Source organism: Vanellus vanellus (assembly GCF_965231255.1).
Source record: "Vanellus vanellus genome assembly, chromosome: 7".
In the NCBI taxonomy this organism is placed as follows: domain Eukaryota; kingdom Metazoa; phylum Chordata; class Aves; order Charadriiformes; family Charadriidae; genus Vanellus; species Vanellus vanellus.
Window position 1 is genome coordinate 365,133 of NC_138912.1, and position 12,601 is coordinate 377,733.

At 47.6% G+C, this 12,601-nt stretch overlaps 1 protein-coding gene across 1 annotated transcript in view; it reads right to left on the reverse strand.

Moving 5' to 3' along the window:
• The window catches only part of INPP5A (inositol polyphosphate-5-phosphatase A), a gene marked incomplete at its 5' end in the record, with an annotated part of 249,378 nt that overhangs the window by 73,753 nt on the left and 163,024 nt on the right, over positions 1-12,601 (reverse strand). Inside the window, one exon of the mRNA XM_082486228.1 lies at positions 1,630-1,714. Within this exon, the coding sequence (XP_082342354.1) occupies positions 1,630-1,714 (85 nt within the window). The remainder of the gene's footprint in view (positions 1-1,629; positions 1,715-12,601) is intronic.

The following is a 12,601-nucleotide window of genomic DNA, read 5'->3' on the forward strand; positions in this document are numbered from 1 at the left end:
TATAGCGCCCTTCATCAACAGTGGTGTCGGAGAGGATTCTGCTGCAGCACGAGGGATAGAGGTGCTCTTGGACAGCAGCGCTCTCCGTAATACTATCGCACCACTACTGAATAAAAACCAAACAGGCACATTTCAAAACCAGGTAATCTACAAACACTGATGACAACGACGGTAACTGCAGCGTAGCACAGCGGGATTCGGTCCTTAACATATCCCAGTATCACAGTATGCTAGGGATTGGAAGGGACCTCCAAAGATATCTAGTCCAATCCCCCTGTCGGAGCAGGAACACCTAGATGAGGTTGCACAGGAAGGCGTCCAGGCGAGTTTTGAATGTCTCCAGAGAAGGAGACTCCACAACCTCCCTGGGCAGCCTGTGCCAGTGCTCTGTCACCCTCACTGAGAAGAAGTTTCTTCTCAAATTTAAGTGGAACCTCTTGTGTTCCAACTTGAATCCATTACCCCTTGTCCTATATGTGGTACGAAGCTGCATATTCTGGATCAGTGACTTGAATTTTATTTCAATTATACTTTAAGTTTGTTGGTTAAATGACTGCAATGTATAAAGGATTCCACGAAGGCAGTTATTAGCTACATACGCAGCGCTGTGATGTCAAACTCCCGTCTTTCAACAGGCGAAGGGCCAATGGTGACGTCAGGAAGGAGAGCCGCAGCGCAGCGGGGCGAGGGGTGGCCAGCCCTCGGCACGCAGCCCGCTCGCTGCCCGCCCCCTGAGTTACAAAATAAGGGCTTCTGGGTTAGAAGATACATGCCCATCCTCAAGGACACCAAAAAGACACTACAGTATCTCCGAGAATTAAAGTGGGAGAACCATGAGATTAAATTGGATTTCAACCCGGATATCGTCTCTGACCCCACGTTACCTGGGGCTGAGCTTCAGCAGTAAAGTCTCACTCTCGGGGAGAAAGGTTTGCTGCATTCTTTTTGGGTTCATACAAATCTTCCAGTTGTCCTTCCACAGCGAGATGTTCCTGTCACAAAGCTTTGCACAAACGTCTGCCTCTACTTCTAAAGTGCGGAGTTCTATCACAGATGTTTAGGAAATGTCTCCCTCTTTGCCCACAGAGTAGAAATGTGAACCAGCACGTACTGCGCTTGCAGTAAACGATTGTGCGATTCACTGTGAGCTATAAACGTACGGCAACAGCCACAACCATACAACAGAAATGTGGTATTCCGTGCCGAAGCCCGGAGAGACTTCAAGCAAGGAACCTGCATGCCAGCCAAGGGCAGAGGCTCCTGCAGGCGTTGTGAAGGCTCCAGGTCTCATCTCAGATGGGGACCCACGTTTCTCCTTCCTGTACCCAGCACCGTGACCCGGCGGCATCGACCCCGCAGCCCGCGGGCATCTACAGCCGATAGTCAGGTTACACACTGCTACTGGGAAGAAACGCAGCACGTCAGCTGTGTTCTTAATTGCTTCTGCACACTCACAACAGCGATCTTCAGTTACCTGCCAGGTGTTCCTGCTTAAAGTATTGCTAGCCACGTCTGATGTCAATATTAAGATTAGTTTGTTAAGTCACTTTTAGCTTTTCCACAGGAAAAAAAAAAATTGAGAAACAAAACCTGGTAGGGGCTGTAACAGAAGAAAAATAAGTGTCCTACCTCTACTACTGCTTTGGCATCCAGTCTAAAGTTGAAATCTCCGAAGACAAAATACGAAACCTTCTCAAAGCGCTGATCTATAATTCTGGAAAAAAACAAAGCAAACCACACCTGTCATTCAGCTTTACGTACACGCGAGGATGCACAAATACACATATCTTCTCAGCATAATCTCAGAAATAATTATCGAAATGATCAAACCTACCAGTTTATGCTGGAACAATATATTAACCGCGTTTCTGGGCTGATTTTCTTCACTTAGGCAATTCTATCTCCAACCCCAGTGAAATAATGCCTTTGATTTCCCCTGTCAGGCTGAAGCAGCAATTTGGAGGAAAGCAAGTCTGCAGCAGTTGGCACAAATAATGCAGAACCGGCATTTGGGCATCACAGGAATCTCGAGGGCATCACGGAGGTACTCCACACCTTTGGCAGTTTAGGTTACGGCTTTGGGCTGGGCACCCAAGAATTAGGAACCCCAGATTAGCGGCGAGTTCAGAATACGTCTACCTTCGAGTTTACTCATCTGTAAGATTGTGATCATGTTTTCCAGCATTTGTTGGTACTCTGAGAACTATACGAAAAGTGACACGTTAGCGCTAAACGTTAATGACCACAGCGGACAGAGAGGGACCGACAAGGCTCTTCCGGGCTCAGTTATCGTTCTCTGAAAGACAGCTCTCTTTTCTGGTCAAAGCAGATTTTTACTGAGGTGGTATTTAACAGCTGAAAGGTGATCTTTCCAGATGCGGAGTAAAGACTGACTTTGTTCTCAAGCCTTTGCTCCGTACTAAACAGGGAGATAAGGCACTACTGTTCACCTCTCAAATCTTGTATTATTGAAAAATTTTATTCTGTTATTAGCGTATCCACTATTAACAACAACTGTCTGATACTCCTAACAATGTGCAATTTTACATGCTTCCGGAGATCTTGGCATTTGGAAATCCACCGATCCACGCTTAATTTCAAAACAGGAATCAATACAATGAGTTTCCTATCGGCAGCTGAGGAAGGTATGAAATGCCTGAAACGCGACGGCTGCAGCTACGAAGAATATGCACAGCCAAAACACACAAAAAACTGCATTGGTACACGAGATGTACAGTATGTAAGCAATAAGGCAGAAATGCAAGGCGATAGATCCCTGTGCGCGCCCTGGGAATACATGACTAGGGGAGCGTTCCGATGCCAGAAGCCGCACCGAGCCAGGCAGGGACCCGCGAGACAGGAGAGCGTTACAGGGGGACGCGCAGAGCCTCGGCTTGCCGGAACCCCGCTGCCCAGCAGGGCGGCTTTCACCGCAAACGGCCTTCCAGTTTCGATGCATCACATCCATTTAGACTTTTCAAAGCTATAAAGATACCACATTGGATTTGCAGAGAGATACTGCTTCTCCTCTTCAAGACATCTCCCATTTTTAGTCAACAGTAAGCTACTACGTAAGGAATGTTATTCTATTGAAAAATTAATGTGCATTGGACCTAAGGAAGGGATCGTTTGAAGCAAAATCTCTCGCAAAGACTTGTCCTTTTCTGGTATGAAAATCTGCAAATCCTCCATTCAGCTGACAAATTATTGCAGGTACTGTTAATAAATACTGCCTACTGTCAGCTCCCGGCAAGCACTGAGAAAAACCTGTCGCTCCTGACCTGTACATAACATTAGTTTGATTAGTGCCCTCATGGCACGGAAAGGAAAATGAGAACTTAAAAGTTAAACCATTTACATTACCACGATTTGCTAACACTATCACTGCAAAATCTGATATGCAACTTACACAGAAGAAAAACCGATTTTGCTTTGCCAACTCTCCTGATTCACATCTTCGTTTTGGCTTTGCTCATTGCCATTTACTGCCGACAAAGAAATGACAGATGACATCAAGGTCTAGAGAAGGCCTCTTAAAACAAATTGATATTATGAGAATGATGCCTGTGATTGTATTACGCAAAGACGGATTTTCCAAATAAACAGACTATTCCAAAAATAGCCGGTTAAAATGTCTCCTACCTGATGAACAAAACAGTTGATTAGTCTGCTTCTGATCAATTGATTAAAATTCAGTCATTTCTTAGTCTTTGCACATTACCTGATTTAAGCATGATTTGCATACAAATCAATGCCAGCTTTAAAACTGATAATTTTAACCGGTTGTTCCCCTTGTAGCCTGTCCTGTTGGACTTTTTGGAAGGAGTGTCTCATGATGGACTGCAGCAAAATAGTCCAAACGATACCTCTCAGGAATGATTCTTTCGGTGGCTTCTGACATATCTCCTTTTCACGGGCGGTGAAATTTAGGTGTACAGTAAAACTACCAACAGTGGTAGAGCAAGGGAAACACAGTTGTGTACTTAATAAATGATCTGGGATACCTAACAATCAAATATGCTTCAAATGAGTCAACTCAATACATGTATGTCACCCACCGTCCTTCCCATTGGAACTTAATATTAGTTCAAGAGTTCCCAAATCTTAGAATTATTTCAGCAATTTCGTACTCCGATATCTCGATTTTGAAATATTTACTGGTGCCTACAACTGCACTCAATCAATGGCACAAGAACTAACCTTCTTGACTGTGCTTTTTGAATCCGACTCCAAGTTAGCAAAGGAGATGGCACGAAAGAAGAGTAGAGCAGTGACCCCTCCACCAGGAACACGCAGGAAGACCCCCTGCGCGGGGACTCGAGCACTGCGAAGCACCGCAGTCACACACCGCAGGGGACACAGCGAAGGCATCAGGACTGGGGCACGAGCTAAACAAAAGTGTTCCGTTCCTCTTCACGGAATCACGGAGTTTTCAGAGTTGGAAGGGACCTCTAGAGACCATCCAGCCCCACTCCCCTGCCAAAGCAGGAGTGCCCGGAGCACATCCCTCAGGACTGCATCCAGGCGGGTCTTGAAAACCTCCAGAGAAGGGGACTCCCCCCCCTCCCTGGGCAGCCTGTGCCCGTGCTCTGTCACCTGAACCGTAAAGAAGTGTTTCCGTGTATTTGAACGGAACTTCCTGTGTTCCAACTTGTGCCCATTGCCCCTCGTCCTGTCACTGGGAACCATTGAAAAGAGCCTGGCTCCATCCTCCTTCAGCCCACCCTTTAGATACTGGTACGCCATAATAAGGTCTCCCCTCAGCCCTCTCTTCTCCAGGCTAAAGAGTCCCAGCGCTCTCAGCCTTTCCTCATACGGGAGATGCTCCAAGCCCTCAGTCATCTTAGTTGCCCTTCGCTGGACTCGCTCCAGCAGTTCCCTGTCCCTCTTGAACTGGGGAGCCCCAAACTGGACACAGTATTCCAGTTGTGGCCTCACCAGTGCAGAGCAGAGGGGGAGAATGACCCCCCTCGACCTACTGGCCACACTGGCTCTTGTTGCTTTATTCTCAGCCACAAATATACGCAGTTCATCACTTGTACAAGTAAAGGAGAAGTCAGAAGACGATTTTTTAAACAAGAACAAGCACTTGCAAACGAAGTAGGAAGGCTTCAAAATCTGTGTTATTCTACTTTGCTATTTGTTTCTATAACAATACCCTTCCTTTAGCCATGAATCAAATAATCCTTTAAAAATGTTGCCATGAATCAGTCAATGGAGTGATAAATCTGAATCACATAAAAAGCAAGCAGCCAACCTATGTCACCAGCATTAATCTTACGTTTTTAGTGGGAGGACCTTGTGCCATTTCCTTCAACTCGTACCTGCTGACTGCCAGATTATCCCGAAGGGCTTCAACACACTTCTGTGGCTCCGTTCTTTTCTGTACAACTTTTCTAAATAGCTTGTGACCAAACAGGCCACTCGGGTAAAAATTTCATGACTGTAGAGAAACTACAAAGATTTCCCTTCCACAACTCTACAAGCAAGAGCAACCAGAAGACCACCAAAGCCTACGCTGGCCATGCTGCTTGTTGTTACCTGTGCAGGGCCATCAAGAGCCGATGGGCAACCAGGATGTACCCAGTGCGTGAATGTAAATGAAACAGAAAACTTTCAAAGCAGATTACAGTCCTTCCTTTCCAGAAAGAGAAGTCTTCTCCTTGAAAAGGTTGGAAGACCACGCTCACTCTTCTAATCCTTCACCCTTGCTCCAGGAGGTATTGCTTGTGAGAAGAGAGTTTATCTGCACTTAGAAGATACCAAGGAAATGTCTTTTACTTCTGCGCATTTTGGAGATCAAAATAACAAATTCAATATGGCAAATAAGGACCACTGGAAAAAACGCACGTGGGGTTTATTAGTGACACTGTTAAACTTTAAAGGACACAAATATAAATGCCATAGATGATTTCTCTTTTACTAGTTCCACAAACAGAATTGCTAATGGCATAAGGAGTCCTTGACAATAGTACTAGATTCTTCACGCTTGGAACACATTATATTAATTATTTTGCCAGTTTCGAACTAATTCCACATTTTTAACTGATGGCTCTACACTGAAAGCCCGGTTGGGTTATTCTCTGACCCGTTTCAAATTTTGTTGCATTTTGAGAAGAGGCAGGCCGCAAACAGGTTTTGAAATAGAGTTGAACAGCTTTTTAGACGTGACGGGACAGAAAAAGGAAATACTCAAGCAGTTGCAACTTTTAAGTAAAGTTTACAGTCAAAATTAGTCACATGTTTTGGTGAGTCAGGTCCGTGGTTCACACGGTTTTTAAAGGAGTAAACTTCGCTGGTAAGGGTGCAAATTAACGTTCAATTACTATGGCAATTTATTTGCTGCACAATAAATACATTTAATTCGTATTTTGGTCTAACAACTGCAGGCCGCCTCGCCGCGGCGCGGTCCAAAGCCAGTCAGGAGTCGCCGTGCCCACCCTGGCAATGTGCTCGCCCTGCTCGGTCGGCGCCGCTTCGAGGAGGACGCCCTCCACTCACCAGTGCCTTTCAGCACGGCAGCGCCCGACACGTTTTCCCAAAGACCTGTGACGAAACCCTCTGTTATTCTGGCTGCACGAGGAGAACTGCGAGAAACCTCCGGGACCCTCTGAGCGAGGGGCTGGAGAGGCTGAGGCTGAGCCGCCCGGCGAGTGCACCGCCGCAGCGCCGCCCCGCGCAGCCCCGCGCCACCTGCGAGCCGAAGGAGAAGCCAGTTCGCGCCGCGGGAGAAGCAAAGGCGCAGGGTTTGGTGTTGGCGCCGAGGATACCCCAAACCCCTTTGCTGTAAGGACAGCGCTCTCCTCTCGGTGCGGATGGCAGCGTCAGCTAAACTTTTTCACAAAGCCATTCAGGAGCTCCGGACGCCACATTCCTACCAAGAGAGGGGTCCTCTTCCCCTCAATACTACTGGAAATCTGGGTCTGGTTATTAATTTTAGTCTCTACACAGAGCACCAAAAGGAATTGCTTAGTGCGGTCTTAAAATGAACAATTCCGTGCTACTGGAATCACTGAGTACTTTCGCTACTTACTTCATTTTAAAGTACTCATTATAGTAGTTACAATTAAAGAGACTTTATGAAATGCACCCTCTTTTACAAAAGCTATATAGTGTACTGTATATACGTTTCAAAGCACTGAAATTTGGCCAGACAATAACAGGGCAATCGGCAACATGACCGACTTTCCCTCGCTTTCACACTGACCCCCCTCCCGTACCGTCGCGAGAAAGGAGAAGACAAGGAAGCGGCTAAATATCAGCAATTTGGTCATGGAAGAGAGCAGCTGAACATGATTCAGTGTGACAAGAGGCACTGTGATTTGGCTAAACCATTTCTCGGGGCACTTTGTAAGGAGGATCAGCAGCATTATTCCTTTAATAGCCATGTCTAATGCAATCGCCAGCTGGGTTTTGTCCCAGACCAAGGTATCAGCACCAGGTCAGAAGGTAACATTCTGTTTACACGATTATTTCCTAAAGCACTTATCTTCTCCTCGGTGTGAAAGTTGACTTTTCTGTTTGTAAGGAGGCCTAAAGAATTGAAGGAATGGGAAAAATTAGCTACACTGAGCTGGAGCTGAATGGCATTAAGTGGGAGGTCTGAGAAAGGCTGCCGCGGCGCTCAGCAGGACACCTTATTAGCCGCGTCATCGCAGTTCATTCAGGCAAGCCATACCAGTGTCACCAGCATTCCCACACAAAGACAAAGTTCTTCACACAGTCTATAAACATGCCTCCCCGGCCAATTCATCCTAACTTGACACCGCTGAAAAGAGGGGCTTGAGGTTTTTTTTTTTTTTTTTTAAACACAACAATAACATAACAAAACAAAACAAAAAACCTTGCAGCTCTGCCAAGCAGGCTGAATGGAGCAGAAGGAGGGACACTGTCACGTTTCTCGGGAAGAGACAATCCAGAGGTCAAGCCATATTTTATTCAGCGAGCAAATTTTTATAATAACTCAATGTGTTTAAGCTAAATACCAGCTCGAATGAGCACTTCAACTACGTACACCTTCTGGGGCAAGATATCATCTTTCCACAATCTCTTTACGTTTGCACATTATCCATGCAGAGGAATTAGAGGTACAAAAGCTGCTTCTACAGAGAACGTGTGACTGCCTACACAAAATGCCCTTTCCTAAGTAAAGGAATTCAGAAATCACCACTCACCGCGGGGAGAAGAGAGGACAGCTCAGTCTCACCGCGGCAGTGGCTTCTCAGGTTCAACTGCTGATCTGAGCAGAGCTTTGAGCCCCACTGCCCTTTTGATCTGAATCTAGTAAAAGTAACGCTGGCCCGCGCGCGCCTCTGCCTCCGCCGGTGGAAGCGGGCACCTTCCAGCCCATCAGTGAAGCGCGTGGGAAACACCGCGGGGACGGAGCCCGCAGGGCTGTGGGTGCCACGCAGGAGCCGGGACCCGCTGCCCGTGCCCGAGGGCAGGCACCGCACCGGAGGGACACCCCAGGCTGCCGGCACCCTGCAGCCCCATACGTGCCCCATAAGTGCCCTGCAACCCCATACATGCCCCACAGCCCCATACGTGCCCCATAAGTGCCCCGCAGCCCCATACGCGCCCCGCAGCCCGAGGGCAGCAGGTTTGCACCAGGCGGCCATGCCCGCAAAGGGCACACTCAACTGATGCCTTCTTGAATGGAGAGGATCTCATTCCAAAGAGGAATGTTTAGAAAGGGATAAAAAAAAAAAAAGGCAGAAAGCGACTTGGCCATCCCGTTGGTGGGAGCCAAGAGCTGGTCTGGAGGCAGCAGGTGACCTGTGGATCAGAAGGTTATACACAGTTCTCTTCCACAGACCTATAACGCCAGAGGTAATAACAACTCCTGCAGTGACTTCTGGTGGAAAGCCACGGAACGACGACAGTGAAACCTGTCTTCTACCACAGCCACGTTAAGGAACTGAAGATCAAGAGAATGGAAAGGTTAGATAAGCCTTATACCAAACTAGACATGGGATCGCTGTTCAGCCTTTCAGATTTCCTTCCTATCCTCACGGCTTTTTCCTTTGGAAGTTTTAGTCGAAGAGATGAGCTTGCACACCGGCAGCTCCAGAACCGGAGTGTGTGGGATCCACCTCCAGCAGAGGTGTTAGAGAAAGCTCTGAAACAGGACCCCGTCACCTCTTCTGCGTCCTGCCTCCCTTCTGCAGCACCCCAGCACTCGGCTCGCACCATTTTGCATTCTCAGATATACATTTAGAGACAAAGTCCAGAAAAATCCCCATCAATTCTGAATAGAAGTTACCCGGTGACTGTCTAAGTGTGCCTCCAAAGACGTGATCTAAGAGCCTTCATTGGCATGCCTAAGGTGGTGTAGCACTGTCATTAAAGAGATAAAGTTTATCATATTTTTGTGCCTTGTTCTTTCTGATATAATAGCTAAAACCTATTAATAACACCAAAACATCTCAAAAGGTCAAGCAGCACGCAGCAAGATGAAGGGAATTGTCAAGAAGCTCAGGCAATCATCTTAGCACTCAAGACATTTGCCAGGGCTGTTTAACTAATATGTGGCGTTCACTTTTAATTTCAATATAGTGCCATTTGGGCAAAAATGTTGTATTTTTTAATTAATTACAATGTCAGCAGCTGTTAGGATTAAAAGAAAGACCACATCAATAATAAATACTTAATCCAAAGAAAGGATTACAAGAAGAGCAATAAAAATCAATTTTTAGAGCTGGAAAATTGTGACTTTTTCCTCACTTGACTGGTATTTTCATTATATTGACAAAACCATGATCTTACCTGACACTGACATTCGCCTAATGAAATAGCAGCCATGTATAATGATGTAAGTACTTGTCAGTTTTGCTACAGGAGAACACAACGCTACGGCACTGGTCTTCGGCTACGAAGAAATGTTCTTGCTCTTCATCTGATGTAAGAGAAAACAAGAAACCAGAGAAGCCGCACGTCTGTTTGAATCTTCCTTGACTTTATCAGGGAAGATTAAGATCCTTCCACATAACTTCTGGACCTCCTCAGTGTTGGCACCGCTCGCTGGCAGCAGGCAGCGGAGACCCGCCGCACCTTGCTCTGCGCGAAGACGGGAGGCTGCAGCTCTCCCCTGCTGTCCCGCGGGGCTCGGGTGTGGGGGTAAGGCAGCAGCCCTGCCTTCACTTACCGTTAACCCTGCAAACAGCAAGCCAGAAAATAACCAGGACAGGCGGCAACGGGATACTGATCCATTAACTCTTTGAGGCTGGGAAAAGTATTTTTTGTGATAAATCTAGAAAAGTTCAGCACAGAGGCACTGTGTGCCCCAAACAGTTCTCGGGGGGGGGGGAGCGGTGGCAGAATGGCTACGAAATGCTGCCAGATCCCTCTCTCGCCCGACTCGCAACACACGCCCTTCCCAGTCCGCCCTCCTGCGGACGGCCGCGGGCGAAGGGGACAGCGGCCGGGGGCAGGACAGCGGCCACGGCCCCCCCGCGCGCTGCCAGCCGCGGTCACCCGCTCGCCTCCCTCGGCGGCCAGGGGCACCCGCTGGGCGCAGGGGGCGCGAGGTGAAAATAAAACTAACGGCCTCGAGGAGAGGGTCACGCAAATGACTGGAAACACAGAAAGGCTTCACTCGCGAGAGACTAACGAATGCTGGCTGCTGAGGAAAGGTAGCTAGCAGCGCATTTTACACACTTGGTTGTTAGCTTGGGCATTTATCCCTTTGAAAATCGCACTACAGGGGACTACTGAGCTGCAGGAGGAAACAGATGAGGGGTGACATGACAGAAACATTTGAAGTGCTGAAGAGAGGGGAAAACCCCTCTCTTTGAAAGGAGCACACTGATTAAAAAACTTCGAGCTGTCAACATTAGGTGCGAACAAAGACAATTCTGGTGGATGTAGAGACAGCGTGGCCATTCTCCCTGTTGGAGCGAGAAACCGAGTCACCTTAGCCGCATCTTCAACCCTACCGAGGGAAGAAAGATACAGCTCTCACGAATGGTGAAGCAGCTACAGCCATTACCCGTCAGCCCGTGAAGAACCTCTGCCAAACCCGTCTACAGCCGCTCCAGCTCTTGTACAGACAGACGCGCGGCTCAAAACGCCGAAACCTGCATCTGTTATTTACCTGTTGGGGAGAACATCTATCTTTCAGGACACAGAATGCAAGACTCAAAGACAACACCCTTCCCACACGGTGACCTCGCCTGCCTACGGGGGTAAAAACGTTGAACGAGGGTTATTCACGCAGCGCCCATAGGCTCACACGGAAGCAGAGCGGAGCGCTCTCAACCGTTTCTCCTTTTTATAACTCTCAGCTCACAGCACCGTCTTACAGCGAGCATTGTAAATAATGTCACAATAGCAATTTATTTTCATTTCTCTGCAAATGAATAAAAATTGGATCAACAGCCCATATAGGTTCTGCTTAACTGAATCACAGCAATCCTGGCAGATTATATGGCGATGGGATAGAACATTTCAGAAGACACAAACCACAACGAATGCTGACGTGAGTGCCACCTTTGGCCAGACACTAACGACCGCCCTTTATCTAGCTCCTGCCGCTCTAGGGAACGAGTTACAGTACAAAGAGAAAAACAACTCGATGAGAATGCGACGCACTCTGTCCACTCTCACAGAAAGCCGTTTTCAGAGCAAAATCGAGCCGGCAACAAGTTATTTGCAGCCATTTCTTTTTTAAGAGGGATCCTCTCTTTCCTTCAATTGTCTGTGTTTAATTACACAGATTCTCCCGGGAGTGGTACTTTTTACAATCCATCCGATCTCGCCTGCCGGTACATCAGTTACATTCCACTCCACGGAGGCGGCGGCCAACCGCGGCGGCGGCAGCAGAGCGCGTTACCGGGCCACGGGTACGGCGGAGCCGAGCCCTGGCGGGAGACGGGGGAGGCTGAGGGGGCCGAGAGCGGTGCGGCCGTGGCCATCCCCGCCGCGACCCCCGCCTCGCACCGCCAGCGTGCTTTGGGGAGAACCACCGCCGGAACCTCCGGCAACCCTCAGCGCTCTCGCTGCCCGCACTTCTTCCGACAGAGCCATGCTTCTGCTCGCCTTCGGCAGACAAGCGAGGAGCCGCTTGGAGTGCCCACACCGCTCCTTTATGAGGCGGCGCCTTCCTGTGTGACGCCTGCACGTTCCTAAAGGTCTGGATTTTGGACTGCTGATCTCTGCTTCCAAACCCGCTTTTGTTCAGGCAGACCCCTTTTTACCGTTGAGAGAAAAAACAGGTCTTTTATTTACAATTTGAGCAATGAATGCTGCAAATTTATTAATAACCTGTTCAGTTATTAATTAATGCAAAAAAGAGCCCCAAATACTGAAAATAACAGAGTAAGGGCAAAATTATGATAATGCATATTTTCCCGTATAATGCATTCTAGTAAAAAATTATTCCTCTGCTAAAATTATAACCTAAATATAAATCCAAATGTGTTTGTGTAATCAGGAAGGACATACGGGTTAAATTTTTGACAACCGAATCAAACGGGCAAAATCTCGAGCCAGCAGAAAACCAAGAGCAGGAAAAAGTGCCTCTGACAGGCTGAAAGTAACAAGACAATTTTGCTGGATTTACTCTAAAGAGCATATTATACAAACACACTAATTTTGAGAGCAC